The 27,825-nt window shown below is 39.4% G+C and overlaps 1 protein-coding gene across 1 annotated transcript; it reads left to right on the top strand.

Moving 5' to 3' along the window:
• Window positions 1-7,153: 7,153 nt before the first annotated feature.
• On the top strand, window positions 7,154-27,562 carry PKNOX1 (PBX/knotted 1 homeobox 1). Its single transcript, XM_009084760.1, has 10 exons — window positions 7,154-7,254; window positions 9,911-10,038; window positions 11,167-11,338; window positions 17,683-17,853; window positions 19,499-19,598; window positions 20,397-20,494; window positions 22,557-22,685; window positions 23,749-23,825; window positions 25,772-25,944; window positions 26,860-27,562. Exons 1-10 carry the CDS (start codon window positions 7,204-7,206, stop codon window positions 27,069-27,071), a joined length of 1,311 nt encoding a protein of 436 aa, XP_009083008.1. The 5' UTR covers window positions 7,154-7,203; the 3' UTR covers window positions 27,072-27,562.
• The last annotated feature ends 263 nt before the right edge of the window (window positions 27,563-27,825 follow it).

The raw sequence follows: 27,825 nt of genomic DNA, 5'->3' as shown, positions 1-27,825 counted from the left end.
ACCAGGTTAATTCTATGATTCTGTGATATGTTCAAAATCCTACATGCAAAACAAGGTTGATGGTGGCTTGGAGTGTAGTCTGTATTTGTGCAGAAATTAATTTTAATTTATTTTTTATTTTCAGTTTCTTAAAGTCTAACATGCATTCAGTTTTTTAATGTAATCTCATTTTCATCAATATTAATAAATAACTAACTATTGTACTACCAAACAATAAAGGGGAAAAAAAGGTGACACAAAATAAGTCTCATTTTACTGCAGCCAAAAATTGGTTTTGTGGCTTTTTAGGTCTCGAATCCCAGGGCAATTGACAGCATAGCTGTTGTATAATAACTGTGTAGCTGTGTCTGTGTGGTGGAACTCCCTGAGGCTGCTGTTATGTTCCTGAAGAGGAACATCATCTTTCTTAAAAGTATAATACTCTAAATAATGACTGTACTTTGTAAGTACACAAGACAGAGGAAATGGAAGCCACCTTGCTGCTGAATGAGGAGAACATTCTGAGCACAGCTTCAATAAACTTGTGTGCATCAACTTCACATTGATTTGTTTGTCTTAATATCACTGAATGGCTGTTGCAGGCAGGTTGGTGGAGATAGATAACCACTGCTGCAGAGGCAGAATGAATCCTTGATGGCATCTTGTCATGTGTATTCTACTTACTGCTTCATTATTATTATTTGAGTCTATAAAAATACAAATGTATCTCGGTCTTAATGTCTGCTAATGTTTGTACATGTGAGTGTGCACAGATCTTTGTCTTACTATCTGACATGCAGAGAGAGAGAATGACTCAAAACAAGGTTCTGTGCTTGAGTGTGTAAACTCATTTTGCATAAAAACTTCAGTGGTGATTCGCTTTCTAGGAAGCAAAGCAAGTTGTCCTTCATTTTGGTTTCCTAGTTGAGCATCTTCACTAGGATAACACAGCTTTAAAGCTTGTTTGCATGAGGATAATAGGAAAAAACAAATTGACAATAGCAATTCCAAGTTCTGCCTCCACAGTGCCTTGGTGTGGTCTCCATCCTTCAACAGGTGTATCTGCTCCCTGTTCTTGCCCTAACTGAGATATGCAAGAAGACATAATATGCAAGGTCAGATTTCTCTTGTCTGATACGTTTTAGGGTAGGCTGTAGTATTGAGTGCTGTCAAGTGTCTCTTGGAAAAGAGCAATATGACTGCCATGCCTTCTGGCTCCTTCTCAGCCACATCTTTCCCCTGGGCCTGCACTTTAGTACCTCTTTCTTCTTGCCCTCAATGTCTGTCTAGAAACTTTCCTATTGCCAGTTTCAGCTGAAGGCTTTGTAGTCAAAGGTTACTTGTTCATACATTGATTATTTCTGACTGACCAGATCTGGCAGCAGTGGCACCATTGGCTCTTTGCTGCAGTTGTTCCTGAATGAGGGAGCAGTTTTTCATGTTTGCAATAGTCCTTCTCTGTGTCTGAGCAGAGACAAGGAAGAGAAAATCCCAGTTTATCTGGCAGTGACCTGTGTTCTGAAGGTGCTATGGATAGTGGAAGTCCTCTATTTGAAAATAGCTCAGTAAGTTGAAGTGGGTGAAAATGAGTGCCAAAATTGTACAAAATAAATGGCATGTGAGGAAGGGAGTGGGAGAGGTACACTGTCTGCTCAGAGCAGAATTAAGCTGCAAAAATGAGAGAGGCCCATTCCCTGAGGACACAGATCTTTGCCAGCTTAAGAAAAAGTGGCAAGAACTTCTAATGTATCATGAAGTGCATTAGAAGTACATGAATTACAGTGAAGCCTTGAGGCTTCAAGACCAGGTGTATTACTTTGGAGTGAAACACTTTCTAGCTCAGTGTTTAATCAATGGATGAAATTTAAACTGCCTCAGAACTCCTCAAATGCCTTCCCTCCTTTGTTTAGAACTAGGTTTCATGAACCAGAGATGACATCTATATTGAGTGTCCCTTAGCATTTTGGTTTTCTGTGAGCTGGTCTAAAAACATCACTTTTTGAAAAACAACTCTTGCATAAATTTTGGTTCTCAAATCCAGAGATCGACTTCATCTCACTTTCCAAAAACCAGAGTAATTTGGTGTGTTAAGGGGTTAGAATGGATTTTAGAGATCATCTAGTCCCAACCCTTTGCCCTGGGCAGGGACACTTCCCTTCAAGACTTCATCCAACCTGGCTTTGAACACTGCCAACTCCAATACTGAAAATAGATCTTATGCTGTTGTGAGAAACAGAGATAATGTGATTCAAGGTCTGAGCTGTGTGTTTTAGCCATCTTATCATTTCAGGTATCCTCCATGCAACCTTAGTGTCTGGAACTTCCCCCGAGATGGATTTTTAATGCTTCTCAGCACTTGTGTTTTCTAAATACCTTTTCACAATCTTTGCTACTTTGCTTTCACCATCATTGCTACTTTTCAAAAGTAGCTTTAATATATCAAATAGGTGCTATTAAATATAATGAAAGTAATTTTAAGTGGTAATTTTTGGAAAGCTTTTTAAAAATTGCTGAATAACTCCATAGCAGAACCTGTCTTCACAGAACACAGGATCCTCACAATGGCCTGGTCCTACATCTGTTAGTTTTGATCATGTAGTAGATTACTAGATCACAGCCATCATTTGAACACATTCCATGGTAAAATCAAAACATGATTATGAAGGAGATTTAAATGGGAAAGAAAAAGTCTTTTACCTTTGTTGCTTTCGTGCTGAATTTTTACAATGCTGTGAGTTATTCCTGTTTGCACTTTGTAGTTTTATTTCTGGGATGTGTCTTGTCTAGTCTCAGCAGACAGACACAGAGGCCGTAAAATAGGAAGGTTGAACAGAAGTGAGTTAGCAGTCCAAGTGAAACCTTCTGTTAGAGGTGTCTGCAAAGGTAAATATGGAGAAGTGATGCAATGAGGGAAAGTTCAAGTAATAATCCTCATGGGATAATGGGTGTGGTTAGAGACTATTAACAAATGCAAAAAATCTTGTCAGTTCATTCGAACATGGTGAGGGAACCACATAATAAGCCAAAATATTTTTTTTAAAAATCATATCCAGTCTTGGAAAGTTTGTTCTGCGTGGTTGTGTTTTTCTGAATATTTCTCTGCTGGTTTTTAGGTTTGTGTCCTCTGCATTGCACATCAGTGGGATCTCTGCTGGAACAGCATAATGTCTTCTTCAACCCATTGAAGGAAAGGGGTGAGCAGCTTTCTCACAGCCAACGTGTTACCTCCTTCAGACAGCGGTGTGCCCTGGAAGCAAATATCATTATGTATTCTGATGGAAAGTGAAGCCAATTCTCGATGCCTTTCACGTATCACAGACTGATTTTTACTTCTATTTAACTTTGTATGTGAATATCAGGATCTGTGTTACATAGCAGGACTCACAGAGTGAAATTAGAATGAACAAAGGGCCGTGGTGAAGCTGCCACTCATCCATTTCTCTCTGCTGGACTTCAAAGAAACACATATAGGAGAAAATTAGAAGGAATGATTACTTGTTAACAAGCCCGTTGGGTAGTTTCTTCTCAACCCTGAGAGGGTTAGTGGTTAGTTTATAGCCTGAAGCATAACTATTTATATCTCTTACAAACATCTGTTGGAGCTTGTATGTGTTAAAAGTGGTATCACTGAGCTCCAACAGCTTTACTTGCACCTTGTGTTAACGTTACTGGGTGGTCCCTTTGCTCTTAATTAGCAAGGAGTAAGTAGAGCAAGTGAGGAGTGATGTGTGTTAAGTGATTGCTTTCTGTCCATGTTCCAGCTCACCTTCAATCTCTTCTCTTAGCTGCTCGACTTGCACAGCCTCCACCTTTCTAATTATGATTAACCCTCTTCATTTAGCTTCCTTTCTGCTTTACATTTTACCTTGATGATTAATTTTATTAAGGGCTTGCCTTTGTTTTTCCCTTTGATTTGCTTTGCAGAGCACAATGCTTTTATGCTTTGCCTTTCACCACAGGTATCAGTGGAGTTTCTGATTGCAGCTCATGCATCAGCTTCCACTTACATGACTTTAAGTATTTCCTTGGGTTTTCCACACACTTTGCTTTCAAAATAAATAGAATGAGAGTTAGTTCTGTCTGTGTGAAGCAGACTGGCTGACTCACCCTGGGGTTATTTTTGTTATTTGCAACTCTTTGAATGTAACACAAATGCACAGTTCTCCTTCTGCTCTTGATCCCTTTAACAGAATAATTGGCATTTTGAAATCTAAGTGGTCCAGAAGTCATATGTTCTTCAGTTCACTTCAGATACCCAATACTATATGGCCTAAGGTATAGCTGTGCTGCTGAAAAAGATGGTCCTGCTGTGAGTGGAGAATCACCACACATGAGCCAGAAATTGCCACACGAATAGGTCAGCCAAGAGCAGAGGTTGTATGAGTGCACAGCAATGTGCTGCAGCCAAAGTCAGCTGGTTTCCATCATAGCCACCTCTATCAGAGGCTGAACTAGCCTGACTGACTCGATGTAAGAGGGATCAGAAAGCATCCACGTGTTCTGTGAGCTCAGTGGTGGAGCTGTGGAAGTAATTAGCTCTGGCAGGGTGGTAGTGATGAACATCTGGGAGCTATACCAGCCTCATCTCCCATTGCTGTCTGCAGGATGAACATCTGCTGAGCCTCTGTATCTGCTAACTAGAACTGGATGCTGTACCCTGAATTAGGTTATAAAAGCCAAATGTGTAAATACCTTTTCAGTTATTTTTCTCAAAGTTTAACATAGTTTGTTTCTTACCACTACTGGATAATGAGGAGATGTTTCTTTTGAGTGAACCAAAGTAATTCCTCAGTTAATTGCCTCAGTTTAAGTGTGTGATTAGCTCAATTTGTTCTTCTTCATTTGCAGTAGTTGTCTTCACTAAACCTCATCAGTTCCTATCTTGCCTAATAGCTTTATCTTTTTCTACTGTAATTGTAAGTCAGAGGGGAAGCTTTTATGGGAAATAAAGGATATTCCCATGTAGATTTCTTTCCAGCTGTCCCCCTGGGAGAAAACAGGGCAAAAGTCCTAGAGGAAATAACTTATGGATCTAGCTCAAAGCCGTGGACTTCCTTTCTTCTTTTGTATGGCCTAAGGGCCTTCCCACTGCAGAACATCTATTCCTCATGGAAATCTGGAAGGAAGGGTTGGTCCAGCTTGTCTTGTTCTCCAGAAATTCTTGCCATGTCCTATTGTCTTTGCCAGTTTACATGTGTTATCTTTGCTGCCTCCCTCTCCACGTTGTTCTTTGTGCTGCTAATGTGATCTCACATCCTTGCAACCTCCAAGACATTCTTCCTCTTCTGCGACTGTTTTACCTCTTATTTCCTCATTTCTGCCAAAGAACTTCACCACTCCTCACTGGAAAGAGATGCTGATGTTCTGTAAAGACAGATACAACCTAGTTTGTAAATGCAGCTCATGCTTACATCATCCTGGTCAACTTCTCTAGCATTGAAAGAGGTTTGAAAAGAAGCTTTTGTAAAGTCTTTGAAAAAGAATTTTAAAATTGCAGTATTGCTTAGGACTCACACTCTGAGTAGAACTTGATACAAAGTAAGGCTTGAGGTTTGTCCTGAGGAGTTTGGTTTGTCTCTGTGCCTGAAACTGTTAGCAGAGAAAGGAATCTTGTAATTTATCCTGTGCTTCCAAAATGAAACACTTACTTGAGACTATTATAATCTGTAAGGGAAAATATCCAGAAATGCAAAAATCATTCTTAAGAATGCTCTTATGCAGTAGTAATAAGCAATGGTGAAGATTTAAAATGAAAGATTAAAATATTTGAAAATTGAAAGATTTCAAAATAGTTGTACAACGTGCAGTGGTTGAACACATTACAAAGAAAAAAGGGTTTGTTTCAGATCTGAAACTGGTGAATACTCTACAATTTAATTCTTCAATACTGACATAAGTGGAAGTAGAAAACATGGAATTAATACCTGGGTGTAATCTTTTTCAAGACATGAGCTCTGACTTCTTTTTTAATAGGGATTTTTTTTTAATAGTGGTTAAACATTAGGACTCCTACGTGCCAAGGAAAATTGACTTCTGTGGTAATAGTTAATGGTAATAGTGTAATGAGTTAGGTGATTTCAGTTGTAATGGCTGCAAGTCTGACAAGAAAATGAGATGTCCATTAGTAATTTGATAGATAAACTCTATCTGCTGCTGGTGGTTTGCTAATTTATTTTTTAAATTACTAAATTAGCAAAGTCTAACTCAAAAATGTTTAACTCATCTGAGTACCAAACTGCAGCTAATCCTAAAGGGAACAACATGAGGATATTTACTTGGGTTTAAATCCTGTGGTAATTAGTATTTCCCAAAGTATCAAATGCCACTGAAAATGAAACTTCCAGATTCCTAGGTCACTTTTGAAACTTTATAATCACGTGGGCCCCATTGTTTAAAAGTTGTTAGATGCTGTGCCATGCTTTGTTGAGCCTTAAATGATTTGGATGGAAGATTCATGGTATCAGCAATGATTTTTGACTTCAGTCTTGAAAGAAATTTCAGGCCCCAAGGCTGAGTGTGGGATTCAGACTCCTAAGTGCACAGAGTATTCCTTAACTCTTTTGACGTTTGGTTCATCAGTTCTAAGTATTAATATTTCAGTTACTGTAATGCTCAGGGTGTTTTTCAAAACACAGGAACAGCTCATGTGTTACCTTAGAAAGTTCATTCAGTAGTGCAAGAATAAACACTGAAGTTCACTTCAAGTCTGTGTATGCAAAGGAACCTCAACCTCTTATTAATAATTTTACCTTAACATATAAAAAGCTGCAATGAAGTTTTTGCTGATAAAACCTATTATATTTTCCAACTGAATTTTGTTGTTGTTCAAATATGCATGTAACAATCTTTGTCAATACACTCACTGATCTTTTGGGGAGAGATGTGCATAAAATCGGGAAGAAGTTTTCCCTGTGCGGGTGGTGAGACACTGGCCCAGGTTGCCCAGGGAGGCTGTGGCTGCCCCAACCCTGGCAGTGTTCACAGCCAGGTTGGATAAAGCCTTGAGCAACCTGCTCTGGTGGGAGGTGGTTGGGACTAAAGGGTCTCTAAAGTCCATTTCAACCCCTTAACATAGCATGAAACCTTAATTTGTTTCCCTTATTTTTTTCTCTGTCTTTTAGAACTGGATTCTAAGTGGTCACTTTTGTAACTGACTTTTTTTTTTCTTTAAAGAATATTGGTTCACACTTATGATGATTTGACATAATCAACGTTTTATTAACCATGATGGCAACACAGACATTAAGTATAGACAACTATCAAGATGGACAACAGGTGGGTGTGTTTTTCTGGCTCTAGGAACTAAGTACAGTTAGCAAGAGGAAAAGAAGTAATTGCTTTTTCCTTAGTGTCTGCTTTGGCTTTCTTTAAATATCTGTTCTTGTTTGTAAAGAAGATACTGAAAGTGATAAGCAGCTATTTTTAGTACTCAAATACTTATAAGTGGCTTAGCTAATCTTTGGATGGTTTTGCTTAACTTCTGGAAGAATGGTTAGATAAGGGGTTTGCTTCTGAATCTGCTCTCAATTCTTTGTGTGCTGTGATGTTCTGGTTTTTAGGAAAGTCAAATGAACATCCATAATATTCTGTGTATAAGACACTTCAGTGTTCCTATGTGTCTGCAGTTACCAGAGAGAGATGATGTTTACACAGTCATAGACTTGTTGGTCTGGAGCAAATGAAACATCAAATGAGTTATCTAGAATTATATGCTACTTTGACTACATTTAAATTGATGCAATTATGCTGCAGGTTGAAAATGGGTAATATAGTTAATTTTAATGAGGTTATTGATGAGAACTGATAACTGGAGAGCAGCTCAGAGGGATTCCAGTTTCTTATTTCTGTTAGCAAACAGCTGGAATAATGAAACATCCTCGGATATGTCTGGTCATGATGTTTCTTTTCTGTACAACAAGTTGTATATTGCAACAATTCGAATGGCTAAATTAAAATACTGTTAACTGGAGACAAGTCACACAGTGACCTGTGCTCTGAAGACCCATTTTTTACATTCCTCTGTGTCAGCCTTGAGCAGTAAATACAAGTTCTTCTGTCAGCAGATGGCAACAATGATGAACAGTCAGAGGAAAACCAGAAACTTTTCCCATCTCTTATGAAATCAGATGTTTGTTTGAACACAGTTTGGGATTATTAATTTTTGTTGTTTGTTTCTTTCATTGAAATTCTAATTTCTTTCTCCCCTCTCACCCACCTTACATATTTGACTTTATTCCCATCCTGTGGCACATCAGTGAAAGTAAAACATGCTTTTTTTCTAAATCACAGATTGGGAGAGAGCTTTTCCTTTCCATTTGTTCTGTATTTCAAGCTCTCAGTGACCAAGACAGTCAGGAAATTTGGGTGCTGCTATTTTTGTAGTTTGGAAATGACCCACAGAGAATAACCTGCAGTTTTAAGTGAGCTGTTTCCTCCTCCTGGTAAGATAGAACCCTAACTGAACATACTCTGCCTTCAAACTGTGCAGATGGATGGCTGAACATTTGTAATCACTTGTATGAGTCATCCCCTTTTAATTTGCTCCTCCTTCCTGTCATTAGCCAAGAAATTAGTCCATTAGTTGCATCTCTTTTTGCAAGCATTCTGGCTTAAATATCATCTCTGCTGGCTGAGGAAGCTCTTTTCAAGACAGGATGCTCTGTGGGGTAGAAGATGCTGTTTTTTCCCAGTTTCTATTTTGGCTAGGATATGGCTTGGCCCCAACAGGTAATAAAGCATAAACCTTTTGGTTCTCCCAGACTTCATGTTCAGAATAGTATAAACTCTTCTGCTTCTGATTAAATATGTCAGAGTCAGGTTCTCCAGCAGTTTCTGGAAGGCAGCTCTCCTGTCTTCCTGTGAGTTATGGGGTACATATATCTGATGGGAAAAGAGCAGAGGATTGCATTCCATTCACTTCCTCTAAGCAGCTGTCAGTTCTGGCTGCCTGGAGATACCTAGAGCAGTGTCTGTGCTCTACTAGGGATAAAACTTGTTAGAGAAGCAGGAAAAAATATTGCAGTGATTTCATGTCTTAATACAGATGTTCCCGGTGCTCAAAAGGGAGAAAACCAAGGAGTTTGGGTTGGAGGTGGAAACTAGCACTTCAACATTTCAGGTTCCTTTAAGATCTTTTAGTCCAAAAGATATGCAGCTGGAGGTGATAGGAAAAGCACTTCCCACACTTTCAAAGCATCCCAAAGGCATTACCAGGCACCTTGTGCAGTTTAGGAGGTGCTCAGTGGAAGCTGTGGCTCTATGTTGCTTTCCCAGTGGTAGCACATTGTGTAACTCTGTGTTAAATGGACCTGTAGAAGCAGTTACTGCTGTTTCCTCCAGCACCTTGATATTCCTAAAGTAATTGGTTGATACAGTGTGTAAGTTTGAGTGGTAAAGGTCAGGGGAGGTTGTTCTTCTGGAGGATTGGAGTGACACAGAATATTTCAGGTTTTTTAAAGAAAATATGCATTTTAATTGACAAGAAAAACTTGAAGATCTTCAGTCTCCTGATATGATGTACAGTAAGAAATAAGAAAGAAAACTTAGGAGGAGAAAGTTCTCTTTCCATGGGTTTTATGCTAAAGTACTTTGATGCAGACATCCCTGTGAACGTTTTTGAGCAATACACTGCAGCCTATCCCAAAAATAGCCACTTCAGAGACAGAATGCCCTAACAATTTACTAATATCTGTCACTCCCTTTTTAAAGCCAAGTGCTGAAATTTAAATTGACCTTTACACTATCCATCAAGAAGTGTCAAGGATTAAAAGAGAGGTTTTGTTGCTGCTGTGACGTTTTGTGTCACTGCCAAGTCACACCAACCTTCTGGCAATTCAGTAGCCCTTTTGCACAGCTCTTTCTTTAGAAAACAGTGCACTTATTTTATGTCAAGCCTCTACAGATTTACTTACAACTTACTCTTTTCCTGCAGATGCAAGTAGTAACAGAGTTAAAAACTGAACAAGATCCCAACTGCTCTGAGACCGATGCAGAAGGGGTGAGTCCTGCCCCCGTAGAATCTCAGACTCCAATGGATGCAGACAAGCAGGCCATTTACAGGTAGTAATGGACTTGTGTTCTGTCTTTTGAAGGGGAAAGGATAGAGGATTTATTTTTGTTAATAATTAATAATAAGTAGCTGAAAATCAGAGGATCTTCTTGGCTGTCTCTGTAATTTGCAGGGAAAGAATGAGACCAAATTAGCTTCACTGTCAGACATCAGCCAAGGAAAAAATTTCCCTAGATTGTGGGATTCTTCAGTTTCAGCAGAGTTACAGAACATCCTGTAGATATTCTAAGGATGGCTGAAAAATTTGTCAAGCTGCTTAGACTGTTGAACTGTGGTCACTATGTGTTATATTGTAGTTTTTGTCTTTAACGTGAGATTTTATTTTGATTGTAATTAGGTCAATCTTTACTCTCTTTTCTGTAGCAATAACAATCTGCTACCCAGTAATTAGCTCGAAAGGGATTAAATGTTGATGTATAAACACACTAATTTGAGATTTTTCAGTGTTAAGTGCTATTCTAAGGAGTTTGCTAGGTTTTGAGGAGTTGAAGTGATCTTTCACTTGAGGTTCTTTAAAAAGTCAGAATTATTACTGATTTTCAGGTAAAAAAACCCAAACAAAACACCAAAAATCCAACTTGAAGCAGAAAGATGTATTCAGTCATTCACAGACTTGTGCTAACAAAATCATCTCAACATGTGATTTCACAGGAGGCCTCTGAGTACAGCCTGGACACTGTTCTCAATTCTGTGAAGTTATTTGTGGTGTATAAATATCTCCTATATTACAGAATAAGTGAATTTTACCAGATTTCATTTAAATCTGTATTCATCCTTCTTGTGAATCCTAATCCCCATTTCTCATGCACTGTATTAATGTATCTATTACCATTCAATTGCAGTGAATTAATCAGAGGTTTTTAGCTTGTGATGGTTCTCTTTATTTAAATATGTGTGTGTTTTACTGCTGCATTTGCCTCCAGAGTGTGGCAAACCAAAAGGAAAATGAACTTCTATCATATTTTGCTATAGCCAGTGATGGTGTTCTGTGCAGCCTCTTCCAACAATTGTCACACTGACATGAGTGACTGTGACCTCCTGTGACCTAAATGTCTTAATTTTCAGTGGTATCCACATAAGTGAAAATACTTATTCCTGTATTTAAACTTCTTTTCTAGGCACCCACTATTTCCCTTGTTAGCACTATTATTTGAAAAATGTGAACAGTCTACACAAGGCTCAGAAGGCACAACTTCTGCTAGTTTTGATGTAGATATTGAAAACTTTGTAAGGAAGCAGGAGAAAGAAGGAAAACCTTTCTTCTGTGAAGATCCAGAAACTGATAATTTGGTAAGTATAAGCAGTTTGGTGTATTTCTGAAACAATCACCACATTTGCCTCTTTTTCCTAATTTCTTGTCTTAACTGGTGCTTATAGTCTCTCCTCATGTTTTTCTTCCTGTGGGAGATCCTTCTTTATGTTAATGCTGAGAAACATATTTTTAAAATTTATTCTCACCTCTTTTTTTCCCTTTCATCTGCAAACATGCATTGAGCCCTTCACAGTTGTTTCCCATTCTCAGCTGGCTGAGATCAGTGTTTTGGAGACAAACAGAAATACACCTTTGCCATAGCCAGGTGGACTCTGCAAATCAATTTTAGAATGTCAAGTGTATAACATATATTTATCAAAAACATGTAATAGGTGTGAATTTTTCCAAGTGTTTTTTTAATCAGAGTTAATGTGGGAGAAGAGCTTAGAAGCTCTTTAACATACAGATTTTTTCTTACATGTCATTGACTCCTTTAGGCTTTCTGGAAGCCCTTCCTGTGATGAAGCTGTGGTTTCCCCTGTTTTGAATATACTTTCCTTCAATATTTTCCTCCAAAATGAGAGTTAGTTCTGTTCTGTATGAAGCAGGTCTGCTAACCTGCTAAGCCTCAGGTTATTTGCTTCATCTTAGGAACTGCAGTGATAGGACAAGGGGTAATGAATTCAAACTGAAGGAGGGAAAGTCTAGATTGGATGTGAGAAAAACGTTTTTTACTCTAAGGGTGGTGAGACACTGGCACAGGTTGCCCAGGGATGTGGTGGCTGCCCCAGCCCTGGTGGTGTTCAAGGCCAGGCTGGATGAGCCTTGAGCAACCTGATCTAGTGAGGTCTAGTGGGTCTGCTGTGTTGCGATAGTCCTTCCTGTCAATTGTCCTGTTGGTGATTTTGGTGGTGACAAAGCCTCTTGGTTTATGTGGTAATTCACCTTTGCTGATGGGCTTCACAAATGTGGCTGATTTTGCTTGAGGTGGATGAGGAAGTACTTGTTTATGTCTTGGATTCTGTGGCTGCTGAGGTCAGGACTGTCTTAAACTGGAACCATGTTGCAAAATCGGAAATCTTTGGCACTGTACTCCTGGTCTGTGGTCACATTGTTAGCTGTGACTTTCTATTACTAGATACCACATGAAACCTGAGTGCAGCTTGTCCTGTGCCTGTCCTGGAGGCTGGGAACTCTGAACAGCTGACATTCTGTCAGGCTGCTCATTTTGTCAGGGGCAATGAGCAGAAGAGTTTGTGTCAAGCTGTGAGCTGCCTAGTATGGTTTTCAGTCTGTTTTTCAGCTTGAAATATTGGTGCTTGCACAGAGAAGGCTGTGGCTGGGCAGTTTTTTTCTGCCTTGTGTCACGTAAATGATACATTTTTATAGAGATTAAAAATCTCTTTTTAGTGGAGAGGGACTCTACTGTGCACATTTATGTCTTCTGTCCTTGCTGTCCCTCCCCTTTTGAGTCCAATGTTCAATCAGCCATTCACCTGAAAGGAGAAGGTAGTGCAGACTGCTAACTAGAACAAGTTAGAAGGGTGGAGCAGGGAGTCCTTCTCTCAGGCATCACTATCAGAAGACGTGTTTGCTGTTAATAACCAGGTTTCGGTGGTCTGTATTGCTAGCCAGAGGTTCCAAAGTGCCCACATTTCTTTTAGAGAACATGCTCAGCTGTGTCCCCATAACATGGAGTATCATCTGTTGGAGCTCCATACCCATTGCCTCTTACCCTTTGCCATCTCTGCTTCATTTTCACAGATAAAACAGATCTTAGGATGAACCAATGCACCAGACTTCTCTTTATTCTCCATTAGTATCTTCTGTGCTTAGGACTTACACAGACAGGTTCCTCCATGGCTAAGAAGCAGTTCAGCACAAGTGCTTGCAGACAGTTTTTTAGAGCTTTTCACAGGTTACATCATGTCTTTTGACATTCATTACTTAACACTTTTTGTTGCTCACTGTTAACCCAGACACTGCAGAAATACCACATTGCCTCAGGGTGGTTCCTACCTCTTGTGTAGCTTCTGTTCAGACTTAGCTCTTCCCCTGTATGGGTGGGAATATTCCCCACATTCCTAGCACCCTAGGATGATTCAGGTTGGACTACAAACTCAAGAGATCTGTAGTCCAACCTCCTGCACAAAGCAGAGTTAGCTGTGAAGTCAGAGCAGTTACTTATGGCTTTGCCAAGGCTAGAAACCATACAAAACAAGGAGTGTTAAATCTGCTCTCACTTTTGTATTTGCACAGGACACTCAGTGCCTTTTTTGAAGATCCCCCCCGAGTTTTTTGTTTCGTTTGGGGTAAGGATTTTTGGTTCAGTACCCTCTTCTCAAAGACTGTCCTATTGAATTCTTAGCTGTGTCAGACAGAGCTGTAGTGGTGAATCCAGCTGATGTCTTTTTAATATTCTTGCCTGAACAAGCCACTTTGGCATTTCTGACAAGTGTTCTGCTATTGTAATATGCCAAACTGTCTCATAAGCTTCTAGTCTTACCTTTCTTGGCTGTGTCTTGTAGCTGGGGACTCAGAATAGGGGAGAGAGGTTATCAAACCAAAACAAATGAAAACTAAGTACCCCCCTCTCCCACAGTTTGTGTTCTTCCCCGAAGACCTAAATCATCCCAGGAGGATTTGGGTCAGGGAGGTAGGTGAGCTGTGAATGTACATATTATTATTGCTTGGGGTTTTTTGCAAATGAAAAGCCATTTGAGTGAGAAGATTAGGTGTCAGGATATAGAGATTCATTTGTGTATGTTGTCCACATATGTATTGCTATCTGTTTCTGTTCTGTGCTTTGGAGTCCATGAAAAACTGTGGCTCTGTGTTTTAGGTGAACGAAGGTGAGCTGGGGTTATGACCAAGGCAGTGTAATCTGTGTTCTGTGCCCTCTGCACCACGTGCCTGAGGCACTGTAAAGACAGGACACAGGCATAATCTGAAGCACATTTAGGGCTAAAGATGTCTCCAAATTTAATATATGATATATTTATATGTGAACATGCTCTAGATTGCAGCTTTAGCAAGAACTGGAAGTATTTCAATAACTTTCTTTCTCTGCTTAATAGTTTGCCATTGCCTTTATTTACAGCAGTTTCAACAAGAGTGGAAGGTGTCTCTTCTTCACTGTGAGGGTGCTGAGACACTGGCACAGGTTGCCCAGAGAAGTTGTGGACTCCCCATCCCTGGAAATGTTCAAGACCAGGTTGGATGGAGCTCTGAACAACTTGGTCTAGTGGAAAGTGTCCCTGCCAATGGCAAAGAGTTAGAACTAGATGATCTTTAAGGTCCCTTCCAACCCAAATCATTCTGATTCTGTGAATATACATATGACTCATGGTTAGTTCCATCTTTGTGCATTTCTCCAAAGTGATGCTTCAGATTTATTTCTGCAGCTGAAAAGGCTGAATCAACTGAGTTATAAAAAGTCACCGTTCTGTGGCATATTCTGTCCAGTAGCACTAAATAGCAACATGTTGTAGATTTTTAAGTTGTGCCTTACAAGAACACATGAATAAAATACTAGTGCTGCTGTGACCTGTCTGAAAACACTTCTTTGTACTACTTTTGTTCAGCATGTGGGTGATTTTTATCAGGAGCTCTCCATTTTTTTTTAGTCTTAAGGAAAAAGTAAACTGCTGCTAGCATGTAAGTTTGGTCCAGCCATGCTGCAAGAGAGCAGGAGCCATATGGGCACAATTAGTGTAGTTGTAAATGAATTAGTAAGTCCTGCTGACAGGCATGGCATGTTTATGAAGTTTTGTTTGCCTTCTAACCACAGTAGCAAAGCTTCCTGCAAGGGTAGTATGGCTGTGTGTGGCTCAGCAGAAACCTGGGTAATGTTACTGGTTCTTGGTTTGTGCTTAATTTTGACTTGAATTCAGTTTTCACTTCAGGTATCAATTATCCATTTGAAACTAAGTCTAAGCTTAAGAAAGGACTTGTAATTTTTCTGGAAACACATGCTGATAAGTAAGTAAGGCATAGTTTTCTTACCTCAGTTTTAGCTGAATGTTTAAAGCACTCACTAATGTATGTGCAATGTGCTGATCTGTCACACATGAAGAATTTTCTAGTTTCAGCCTTTTGTCTGTGAAACTGTATCTTCAGACACAGATGACCTTTGTTTTGTGTTAAAATCTCATTAAATTTGAGTAGATTAACTTGGTTGTGTTTAAAGGTCCTTAAACACAGTTTAAACAGCAACCTGGGCTGGTTTAGAACATCACTACTTTATACGCCTCAGTGCTGGGTCATGGCACTTATTATTTCAAAGGCTTTTGCTGTCAAAGGTCAAAAGATTTACCAGATATTAATTTGGATCAACAGCCTCAAATTTCCAGCTCAGCAACTGTGCTTTTAAAGATGTATGTGGGTTGGGGTTTTTTTCAGCCCTGAGAAGAAATTACATTTCCTCTTTTTTTTTTTTTTTTTTGATAACACCTCTATTTTTTTCATCTTGTTTATTTTAACATACAGTTGTCTGCACTGGGTGAGTGTCATACAACTGGAATACCTTCTGCTGGAAAAACAGGGAAAAGATCTGCCACAGTCAAAGCTAAAGTCATCCTGGTGGAGATGGGAGCACACCCAGTTGGCTTCTTTAGTTAGAAGTAATAGGTGGATTACTTTATAAGCTCTCAGATGATTAGAGGGATGGAGCACCTTTCCTGTGAGGAAAGGCTGAGAGAATTGGGATTGTTCAGCCTGAAAAAGAGAAAAGACCTAACTGGGGCCTTCCAGTACCTAAAGGGAACCTACAAGAAAGATGGAGAGAGACTATTGACAAGGGCCTGTAGTGACAGGACACAGGGAATGGCTTCACACTGACAGGGAGTAGGGTTGGATTAGATACTAGGGAGAAATTCTTGCTTGTGAGTCTGGTGAGGCACTGCCCAGAGAGGTTGTGGATTCCTCATCCCTGGAAGTGTTCCAGGCCAGGCTGGATGGGACTTGGAGCAGCCTGGTCTAGTGGAAGGTGTCCCTGCCCATGGCAGAGGTTGGAACTAGATGATCTTTAAGGTCTCTTCCAACCCAAACCATTCTGTGATTTCTGGTCATTGGATTCAGTGCTCTGGTCAGGTGAATGACTCTTCATATGGGACACATTTTTCCAAATAATGCTAAACTCAAGGTCTGCACTATGTTTCCAAATCATAATTACTCAGTTTCATAAAAGCAAAGTATCTTTTTCCTGGAGATCTAACACAACAAGTAAGTGTTAGGGATGTCATGCTGTATAAAAAATAGAGTAATTACTTTGCCAGTGTGTTCTGTACATATTTGAATGTCCTGGATTTCCTACTGCTACATGAAAATTTAGACCATCTGGATTTGGTTTTAGCTTTTGATCTTCTGCCATGACCCTTCCAATCACCTAAGCTATTTTTATGCAGTATGTAATACCAATGGTTATCCAGGCTTACGAGACTTTTTCTCACAGTAAGCATGATAAGTATTCTCATCACGTACACATCTCCTGTACTTTGATTTTTGTTTAAACATAGTGGGTTTTTATTGGGTTTAGGGCTTTTCATTTCATGTTTTATATTTCAGGAAGTCTTCTCACCTGAAAGTTCTTACATTGCCTGAGAGTTGTTAATCTTTGACACACAGTTGCAGAGGAACTTAAAAGCTCTGGGACTGAAGAATTGGTTGATTACTTTAAGCCTTGTTGCAGGATGTGACAAAGCTTTATTCTAATTTTATTGAAAAAGAAATGCTGTTGTGTTTTTGTTCCAGGTGAGATGGCAGGTCATTTCCTGTACTTTTCACCCTCCCTAGCAGTCTGTGTGACAAATTTATGCTTAGTCACAGGAGAGTCTTCTCAGTGTGTCTCAAACTCATCTGTACACCTTTGGTTTTCTTGGGTCAGGTTGTAATGTGGAACTGAACCTGATATTTCTGATTTGTAGAGCTCAGGACAATTACTGCAGGCCAAGCCTGTCCCAACTATGCTTTCCAAATCATATGTGTGGATGGGATTATTTTCCATCACTTTAAGTCTTGTGTGTGTATGACCCAGAGTTGTATGATGGGATTAAAGATCACAGGGATGTGCAGACTCATTCTGTGCCCTGTGAACACCTTAACTGTGCTCTGTCTTCCTGAGGTGTCAGAGACAAAGATATTGCTGTCCTGTTCTGTTTCCCTGGTGTGGTAGTTCACTTATGCAGTGGAAGGATAAAGACTTTGTGTGTAAACATGTTCTTTCATATTTCAGGAGGATAATGGTCACACTTAATTAGTCACTCTGCTTTAATTGGATGATCTTTGTTACTGCAAAGTAGTGTTTGCTTCAGTCTCGCATGAAATATTTTTAGAATGAACAGTTATTTTGTCTTCTAATTTTTTTTCCAATTCTCTCTCTTAGATGGTAAAAGCAATCCAAGTTCTTCGTATCCATCTGCTGGAGCTAGAAAAGGTTAATGAACTCTGCAAGGACTTCTGTAGTCGTTACATTGCCTGCCTGAAGACAAAAATGAACAGTGAAACTCTATTAAGTGGAGAGCCTGGAAGTCCTTACTCACCTGTGCAATCTCAGGTGTGTCTCAAATACAGTTTAGTGTGGTTTTGCTTAGATTTCCTTAGGAAGTTATAGCTACACTTCTATTGCTGTTGGTTTGCAAACAGAGTTTCTGCAGTTTCCTTTGCTTTCTCAAATCAGTTATTAAGAGTAGCAAGAGCTATTTTTAAATTCTTTTGTGCACACCTGTGTGCCACTGCCTGATGGACAAATTGGTTGAAGTGTGCCAGAACATATTGTCTATCTTCCGCTTAGATTTCCTTAGGAAGTTATAGCTACACTTCTATTGCTGTTGGTTTGCAAACAGAGTTTCTGCAGTTTCCTTTGCTTTCTCAAATCAGTTATTAAGAGTAGCAAGAGCTATTTTTAAATTCTTTTGTGCACACCTGTGTGCCACTGCCTGATGGACAAATTGGTTGAAGTGTGCCAGAACATATTGTCTATCTTCCTGATTTTTTTTTTTAGCAGGTGGAGATACTCAGAATAGCCTGGATTTGCTGTTTTCTTGGAAAGAGGTTAGGAAACAAGAGAATAAAAAAACTTCCATGTTAAGAAGGTCTCCCTAGTCTGGTCTGCTTCAGTAAATACTGAGATGGCTGATAGATTTTATACACAATCTGTGTTCTGGAACAAATAGTCAGTGCCTGATGGATTACAGTTGCAATATTTGAGATGTCTGACCTTGCCTGTCACCTTGGATAACTGTGTAGGTATGAACAGGACTCATTTCTATACGTGTGAACCTCAGTTTATCTATTGTTGACATTGCCTAAATGCAATAACCAATTTGATTTTTTGGGTAGTAAATTGACAACAGTTAATTGACAACAGTTTGTATGTTATGGCTGATATTTCTGCTGTTAGGTGCTGCAAGGTGACCCCTGACACCTGAGTACCTGCTAGGTGCTGAGTCTTAGGGGATGGCCCTTCCCTGATTTACGCAGGTGTCTGATGTTGTGTATTCAGAAATGCCTTAATGTCTTTTAAACTTCACTTTCTGGACACCTTACCTAGGTTTCAGTGTCTGGAAGTGTGAAAAGGAGATTCTAAACAGACAAAAACAACCTTTAAAAGATGGGGTTTGTATGTCTGTTACAGTGTTCTGTAGAGACAGGAGGGACTAGTTTTGCATTGGCTATCAAAAGAGATTTTTTGTGCATATTAAGGAATGTGTCAGAGTTTGCACGGTCAGGGCTCAGTAAAACTATCTTGACCAGAATAAAACATATTGGGCAGCTCGAATACTGAATACATTACTTTGAAATTGAAGGAATTGAGGTAATAACTAGAATTCTAAAGCTTTGATGCTTGTAATCAGAGCATTAAGGGTCATTTCATCTGTCCTTGTTCCCTTGTGCCTTTGGAAGCTGCTTCTCTTCCTATTTATATTCCTAGAACTAAAATTTCTCAAGATGGTTTTACATCTTTTCTAGCAGTTGCTTTCATGAGGGTTTTCAAAGGTAATGGTTGGTGATAATGAGAAAGTTAATGTAGGTAATGATGAACCTCTAATGAAGTCTCTTTCTCTTTGAAGGTAATCCTGTGATTAAACTCCAAATGTATTTTTAGAACCAAAAACATACGAGCATGCTTTATCTCCTGACAAAAAAAAAAAAAAAAGATAATTGAAAGATGCAAGCCACTAATTGTTTTATTTTTCTAGCAAATTCCAAGTGCCATTGCAGGCACACTCAGTCCCCAAGGGATTATGGTGCCAGCATCAGCATTGCAGCAGGGAAATGTAACTATGGCAACAGTGGCAGGTATGACACCATAAAAACAACTGCACCTTGCTCTTCATGTTGGTTTCTCTTACAATTGTTACAGGAAATAGAGAAATACTTTACAAATTGTGTCTTAACTCTAATTCCTGGGAAGCTGATCTAATACAATCAGTGCTTTACTGGTTTATGAATGTTTTAATTTATATGTCTACCATATGTCTATGTGAGTGGCAGTTACATATAGGTATTAAGAGATCTTTCTGTACAACACTACAAAGACTACAGAGACATTTTTTTCCCCTTCAAAGGAATTCTGTTTGACTGGAACATGCATTACCTAAAATATTGCACTTCCTGGCTGCCTCATGCTCCCTGGAGTTTGGAACCACACCTACAACTCTGTGTAATCCTTGATGTCCTTGTTGTCCTACTGTTGTATGGAGATGACATGGTTTATCTTGCTTTAAAGCAGTTGTAGAACAAACCCACCTGCCTGCCCTGGCCACTGGACACACATCAGTGTGGTTTGGGTCCTGATACCCTTATTGAGATAGCTCAGTAAAAACAGAATGAATTTTACAATCTGATAATCCCTTCAGAATATTCCTTTGAAAATAGATTTTGAAGGAGTAAAATATGGGGAAACATAGTCAAATTTCATACAGTTTTGGCAGAAAAATTTGGCATAGCAAAGAGCACATCTTACATGCTTACAGGAAAAGAACAGTTAATACATTACCAAACTCTTGTATTGTCTGCAGTGCTGATGTATTTAAAGAGAATAATCCTTGAAGGGCTTTTACTCACCTATAATCTGTGTTGCTGTTTTGTTTTAAGGAGGGACAGTGTATCAGCCAGTCACTGTGGTCACTCCACAAGGTCAAGTGGTGACACAAGCACTATCACCTGGGACTATTCGGATCCAGAACTCTCAGGTGTGTCTCATGGGCTTCACAGAACAGCATTCTGGGTTCAGAGAAGTCTCAGTGGGTTTAAGAGGTTTGGTTTAAATTTGACACATTGTCAGGATGAGCTCTGTGTGCACACACAGAATGACTAATGTAAGATCAATGCAAGCACTGCTATTGTATAACATGGTATAAGCTCCCAGACAGATCTTCCTTGCCACAGCAGGTCATCATAGCTCCTGTTCAATATCTTTCTTTACTGATGGCAGAAGAGTATAGGTATATGGAATTAAAAAAAATAAAGGAAAAGAAACAAACTAAAATTAAATCCACTCCTAAACCAACCAAACAAAAATCCCTCCACCAAACCAAACCCCTTCTGAATTAAATAGACACTTTCTCAAGGATTAAAACTTTTCTCATGGTTGACCTATGTGTATGGCTGGATAGACTGATGGCATTGCATTGTGGTGCCACACTGCTAATGTCAGAAATTTGACTTTTCATCATGATGGCAATCACTAATGCTGTGAAACTGTATGTATTTGAGAGTTTATCTATTTTGAGAAGCATTTTCCTGTAAAACCTTCAAGATAGTCAATTGAGACTATGGGAGATCCTCACATTTGGTTCATTATTTCATACCCTGAAAGAAGTATAGGTATATGGAATTGATTCTTCCTCTCTGCTCTCATGAGTCCCCACCTGGAATACTGCACACAGTTCTGGTGTCCTCAACATCAGAAGGACATGGAAATGTTGGAGCAAGTCCAGAGGAGGCCACGAAGTTGCTAAGAGGACTGCAGCATCTCCCCTGTGAGGACAGGCTGAGGGAGTTGGGGCTGTTCAGCCTGGAGAAGACTGTGTGAGAGCTCAGAGCAACTTTTCTGTATTTGAAGGGCCAACAAGGAGCTGGAGAGGGACTCTATGTTAAGAACTGCAGTGAGAGGACAAGGGGAAATGGGTTCAAGCTGAAGGAGGGAAAGTCTAGGTTGGATGTGAGAAAAAAGTTCTTCCCTATGAGGGTGGTGAGACACTGGCACAAGTTGCCCAGGGAGGCTGTGGCTGCCCCAGCCCTGGCAGTGTTCCAGGCCAGACTGGATGAGCCTTGAGCAACCTGATCTAGTGAGGAGGTATCCCTGCCCAGGGCAGGAGTTTGGGACTAGATGATCTCTAAGGTCCATTCCAACCCTTAAATTCTGTGATTCTATGACTTAACCTTCTTTATACATCTGTGGCTGCTCTTGATGTTAGTAGGAATCTTCACAGACACCTATGCATAGGGTTGGACTTGCATTCCTTGTCACCCATAGAAAACCCTTCTTCAATTTCTTCTTTTTCAGTGTTTCAGAATGCTGTGGAGGTAGGGAAAAAACTCTGGGAAGAGCTATTGAAAGGTCATTATAAAGCCTCCATATATAAGCAAATTATGTAGAATGTAAAACATTATTTTGGAAATAAAAGTATGCTCCAAATAGATAATTTGTGTAATTTAATAGCTTAAACCCTGTTTAAAACTAGTTCCATACAGGACACAGACATAATGATTGGCTTAAGAGATTGCTCCAGTTTGCCTGAAAAATCTGATTTAGGATGATTTCAGTTATAATTGTCTGAAATAGAATCTTGCATGCAGTTTAAGTGCTGTTTCTTATTTCTGCATAAGCATTTCAGAATGTTATTCCCAAGTGTTCAGATAACCAATGTGCAAATGATTTGATGTATCCATAGGAAGGGAAAAGCAAAGAGAGAAATTTGAATATCTAGGAAGCTGTAAGAGTGTTGTAAAGTGAATTATAGGTTCTACCATATACATCTTCTTGTTCTTTGAGAATTTAGATGAATTTATTTACTGGGATCTTTAGAATCTTTGTTTGCAGCTCTAGCATAATAATTAATTTTACTTTATCCTTGGGTTTAGTCTTAAATCAGTCCTATTTTACAGCCTCCATAGTTGTTTATGTTTGCACACAGTGATATTCAAGCCTAATTTCTCTTCATTCCTTCTATAAATGAGTTGTGCATTCATTGATACAGAGCTACTATTACTGTGTTAACTGCCTTGTTTCTTCTGAAATTACATGTGCAGCTTCAGTTGCAATTAAACCAAGATCTAGGCATCTTGCATCAAGATGATGGCTCATCAAAAAACAAAAGAGGAGTTCTTCCCAAGCACGCCACAAATGTGATGAGGTCTTGGCTCTTTCAGCACATAGGGGTAAGGACTGAATGTAAGCAGGAGTCACAGTTCTTTATGTAACTCTTTTATGTGGTCTCTTACAATTTTGCTTCAAAAAGAAGGTGAATTTATTCTGTTGTCATTTATGTAATCTCAGTTCAGTTTCCCCTGAAGTCATTTGGAGCAGTTCCAAAGCCTAATGTCAGTCGATTTTATTATTATTTTAATAAGTGTGTTACATCTGTAGTTCATGGTCTCAATACACATTGTTAAAAGGAACCTTTTTTCCTTTCATTGTGTGGAGAAATTGGTGCTCTCTGGTTTATGGCACAAGGGAAAACAGTTTCATCTGTGTTTTGTGGTGTTTTGGGTTTGGTATTTTTTGCAGGGAAGAATTTCAAATTCTCTTTCTCTCCTTTCCAACAAACCTTCTAATGTACTAAGTGTGTCATTATCTACTTGTGCTCTCAATAGAATGTCTCTGCTTGGCATAAATACTTAACTTAAAAGGATAAATAGGCCTCAATTTATATTACAGTGTTTAGTTGATTGACACTTTGTCTTTTACAACAGTTTTATGGCAGAAAACTGATACAGGGAAACTGCATGTGCACTTCTTATGTTACATACACTCTTCATCTGATTAGTTCAGAGCAGCTTTATTTAACTAGAAAGTACTTATCAGTACTCTCATATGACATTGCCTTTAGACAGCATAACTAATCAGATATTATCACATGCTGTGCTGCCCTGGGATCACACTGTTTAATGAGCACTGTCAGCCATGAGAAGCTTTTTCTTCTGAATTACACATCAGCAGTTTAATGGTATCACAGACACTTGCAAGGATAAAATCACTTGTGTGTAGTAAAGCACTCTTTGTTAAATTATTTTTATCTATAAAAGTTTGTGAGCTTTTTAAAGTTTGTTTTTTAATGAGTCAGATGATCTTAATCTAGCAGCTTTAATCAGCTGTAATAAAGGAGTTCTTATTTTTGATGAGGAGCAGCTTTAATCAGCTGTAATAAAGGAGGCCTTATTTTTGATGAGGAGATGAAACAAGCTTATGCCTTTTTTGTTTGCTTTTTTGGCCTCTTTTTAGCATCCATATCCGACAGAGGACGAGAAGAAACAGATTGCAGCACAAACAAATCTGACACTACTCCAGGTGAACAATTGGTAAGAGCAAAACCCTTATGAAATGCCTGTCATTGTCTCCACATGCTTACAACATAGGAAGAGTGAAGAGCATAACCTGGAGCTGAACTTACTGTTCTACATATGTTACAAAATATGTATAGAAATGCAAGAGTTATGCTCTGACACACAGGCATGTTATTTTTGTGAGGTATAATAATACTTGTGCCATTTATACTATATAAGGACTTCATGCCTTATGAAATGCCTGTCATTGTCTCCACATGCTTACAACATAGGAAGAGTGAAGAGCATAACCTGGAGCTGAACTTACTGTTCTACATATGTTACAAAATATGTATAGAAATGCAAGAGTTATGCTCTGACACACAGGCATGTTATTTTTGTGAGGTATAATAATACTTGTGCCATTTATACTATATAAGGACTTCATGGAACATGAAGTGCCATTTATACTATATAAGGACTTCAGAGCTTTTGAACATGAAGGAATTGCATTCTGTTCTGTTGCTGAGAGAGGTGGAAGTACTCTCATGTCTCTTCTGCAAGTAAAGAAATCGAACTTTAAAGGTGTTTAGTGACCTGAAGCTCTGAAACGTGTCCTCTGGTAATCAGGGCTGCAAATGATTAAGAAGTTACTGTCAACAGATATTTACTCTGCCCTTGAATCAAACGATGCTCTCTCTGAGCAGTGATGTCTGAATGGAGAGTGGCAGCACCTCAGCTACCCTAGTTCAAGGTTCAACAAGTTTTAGCATGTCTCACCTTCACTGGAGGTGCAAGATAAGTCACCTGCCCCTGCAGAAGAGAGGAGGGAAGGTGTCAGCACACACCTATTCATCTCATGGCATTGGTTCCTAAAACTATTGCAGCCAAGTCCACAAGTCCTCAGATTTCCAAGATGACCCTGGCTGTGTGGCTGCAGAGGGGTCTAGTGAGGAAATACTCAAGATAGTGACAGAACTCTGGATCCAAAAGTGGAGCAGTGTAACTGTGCCTGTGTGACATGTAGTCATGGAGCTCTGTGGGCTGGGATCAGACTACTGTCTTTGCAGAGCATTGTATTACACCATATGGACCTGCCAGGTGCACTCTACTCCTTGCATTGCAGGTAAAGGTGCGTCTTGTCAGATTTAGGGATGCTACCCTCAGTCCCAGCTCCACTGAAGTTAATTCTGTTAACTGCTGGTAGCTGAGACATGATTTAAATGTTCATGGAGCTCTGTGGGCTGGGATCAGACTACTGTCTTTGCAGAGCATTGTATTACACCATATGGACCTGCCAGGTGCACTCTACTCCTTGCATTGCAGGTAAAGGTGCGTCTTGTCAGATTTAGGGATGCTACCCTCAGTCCCAGCTCCACTGAAGTTAATTCTGTTAACTGCTGGTAGCTGAGACATGATTTAAATGTCATTTTTTTTTGAAAGAGCAGCAATTAGCATGGCAAAGCAAACTAGTGAAAATCAGGCAACTAAAAGGAATTAGGAAAGATCTGAAAATCATTTGCTGTTGTCTCCTGGATCAGGAGCCAGACCTTGGAAAGCCAGGGAGCCTGTAAAATAAGTAATGCCACAGCACAAGGAAGTAAACAAAACCAGACCAAACAAACTAGGTTAGGCAGGGGCTAGTTTTGAGGTGAACCCTAATGAGAGCAGTATCAGCTTTCTGACCTGGTGCTTAGTTTTTAATAAGATCCTGAAGTGTACATCTGTCATGTTGTCTGGAGAATTTTTCCTTCTGAGGTGGGGGAAGAAGTGCTGCAAAGTAATAGAAGTGCTTTCTTAGCTTGTTTGCCAAAATCAAAGTGTTCTAGGAGCAGTTCTACACTTTAAAAAGAATGTCAGACTCAGCTGAGAGGGAGAGGATTTTATACTCCTCATTTTTTCTTCACTGCATACTTTGTGAGTCTGAGAGAGAGTTCACAGCCAACTGGTCCTAAGCACTTCTTACCTTCAATTGTGTTCAGGTTTATCAATGCTAGAAGGCGAATTCTGCAGCCAATGCTGGACTCCAGTTGTTCAGAAACTCCAAAAACAAAGAAGAAAACAGCTCAGAACCGACCTGTTCAGAGGTTCTGGCCTGACTCCATTGCCTCAGGAGTGGCTCAGCAGCAATCCAACGAGCTCACAATGTCAGATGGTAAGAACTGGCTAAACCATGGATAACAAAGTTAATTCCTCTGTCACAGGGAGGGGAAGGGTTTGATGCCTCTGGGGGGATGGGAGCTTCTTGACATTCAGTATAAATGTGGTTTTAATCTGGGAAAAACAACAGAAATATGTCAATTTTTCCCTCTTTAACCATTTTTCTGTGTTGGGGGGAGAATTTTATCGGAATTTACAGTGAGAGACTGTTCCTTTTGTTTCAAAAGTTACAAAACAACAGACCCAAATTGAGAGGTACAACTTTGAGGCACAGTTAAGTTCTCTCAGTGTGTGTGTGCACATCAGGACTGTGCTGGTGGACCAGCAGTATTGGGCTGCAGCTGCAGTTTCGTGGCTGAGCATCTGCAATTCTGCATGTGCCTCACGTGTTTGAGTCTGAACAATGAGGAGCAGAGAAATGTAATAGAGCCTCCAAAGACTTTGACTGGAGTAACTTCCTTAGCATCAGATCAAACAAAGGGACTTGATTTCAGGAAGAAAAATAACTGCTTTAATCTCAGGTTCATCCTTTCTGTCCTCCTGCCTGATTCCTTTCCAGTTTGTAGCAATTCCCCTCAGTCTCTGCTAGACCTGGGGACAGCTTTATCCATTTAAGTCACCTTGAATCTCTGTGAGCATCCCCATATTTCTGCAATGAATTAAGCTGGAATACTTGGCAGAAATGTTCTTGTGATGACTTGATCGTGTCCATAACACAGCTAAGTTTAAGATTCCTGACCAACTTACTTCTGGCATTTCCTGATATTTAAGTGTTTGACAACCTATATAGCTTTAATTTTAATATAGTTCCTTAGGTTTTCTTCCTGTTGATTAGCAATGAGTTCTGTTATATATGAATATGTATTTAGATAAGAAACCAAGCTAAAGTCCTATGATTGTGCTTCTCCAGGTGCTGTTGTAACCATTACAGCTCCAGTCAACATGAATGTAGACAGTCTCCAGTCTTTGTCATCTGATGGTGCTACTTTGGCTGTTCAGCAAGTTATGATGGCAGGGCAGAGCGAGGACGAGTCTGTAGACAGTGGAGAAGATGATGGAGGAGACCTCTCAACAACAAACATCAGTGGGCTGGTCTTGGATAACAGTGATTCTCTGCAGTAGGAAGCAGGAGAGCGTGGCAAAACACTTAGGAAGAAGAATGGACTGACTGACTGACTTTTTATAGTTTGCACAGCAAACATTTTACACAAGTTTTATTTCTAATATGTTTTATATGTAGATATAGAAGGGTGCACTTTTTTGTATTTCATAGTAAGCTTAAAGAGTGTTTTTGCAGGTGCAGCAACTTCTTTCAAATGTGTTTTTTTTTTTGTTTGTTTGTTTCTTTTCCTTATCTCAGAAAATTATATCTAGTAATATAAAGAACCACATGAGCACCCCTTTGTTCTCTGGGTCAGAAGTGCTGCAGTTCCTGATGAGTTATGCAGTTTCAGTTAGTGCTGTTATTTAACACAGCTTTTGATGGGCAGGTGATGTAAATTTAAAAGCATGTGACACTAGTGTGTGAAACTTGATTATTAAGTTAGATGCATATATTTGAAAGATGCTTCTGCACCTTAAAAACTGCTAGTCTGAGGTGGACAGCAACACACATTAAAAAAAAAAGGAACTGTTGGTGTGTGATTCAGTAGAGAATGTATGGCAATTGAAATAAGTTTAGTTTCTCTCATAGTCTGTGAGCCTGTTTATCATTTGCTATAAAAACTCCTATTTTTACCTTGCTGGGGTTATTGGATAAAAAAATATTTTTGTAAATTCACTAGAAATTGGGATGACGACTGTACTAAGCAGGAGGAAAACAAACAAATCTCCTGAGGGGAAAAACAAATGTTTAGTATTCCTATTTGGAAGGTCT

The sequence above is a fragment of the Acanthisitta chloris genome, unplaced genomic scaffold, assembly GCF_000695815.1.
Source record: "Acanthisitta chloris isolate BGI_N310 unplaced genomic scaffold, ASM69581v1 scaffold6841, whole genome shotgun sequence".
Lineage (NCBI taxonomy): Eukaryota > Metazoa > Chordata > Aves > Passeriformes > Acanthisittidae > Acanthisitta > Acanthisitta chloris.
The sequence above is the reverse complement of the archived record's forward strand: the minus strand, read 5'-3'. Positions and strand labels throughout refer to the sequence as shown.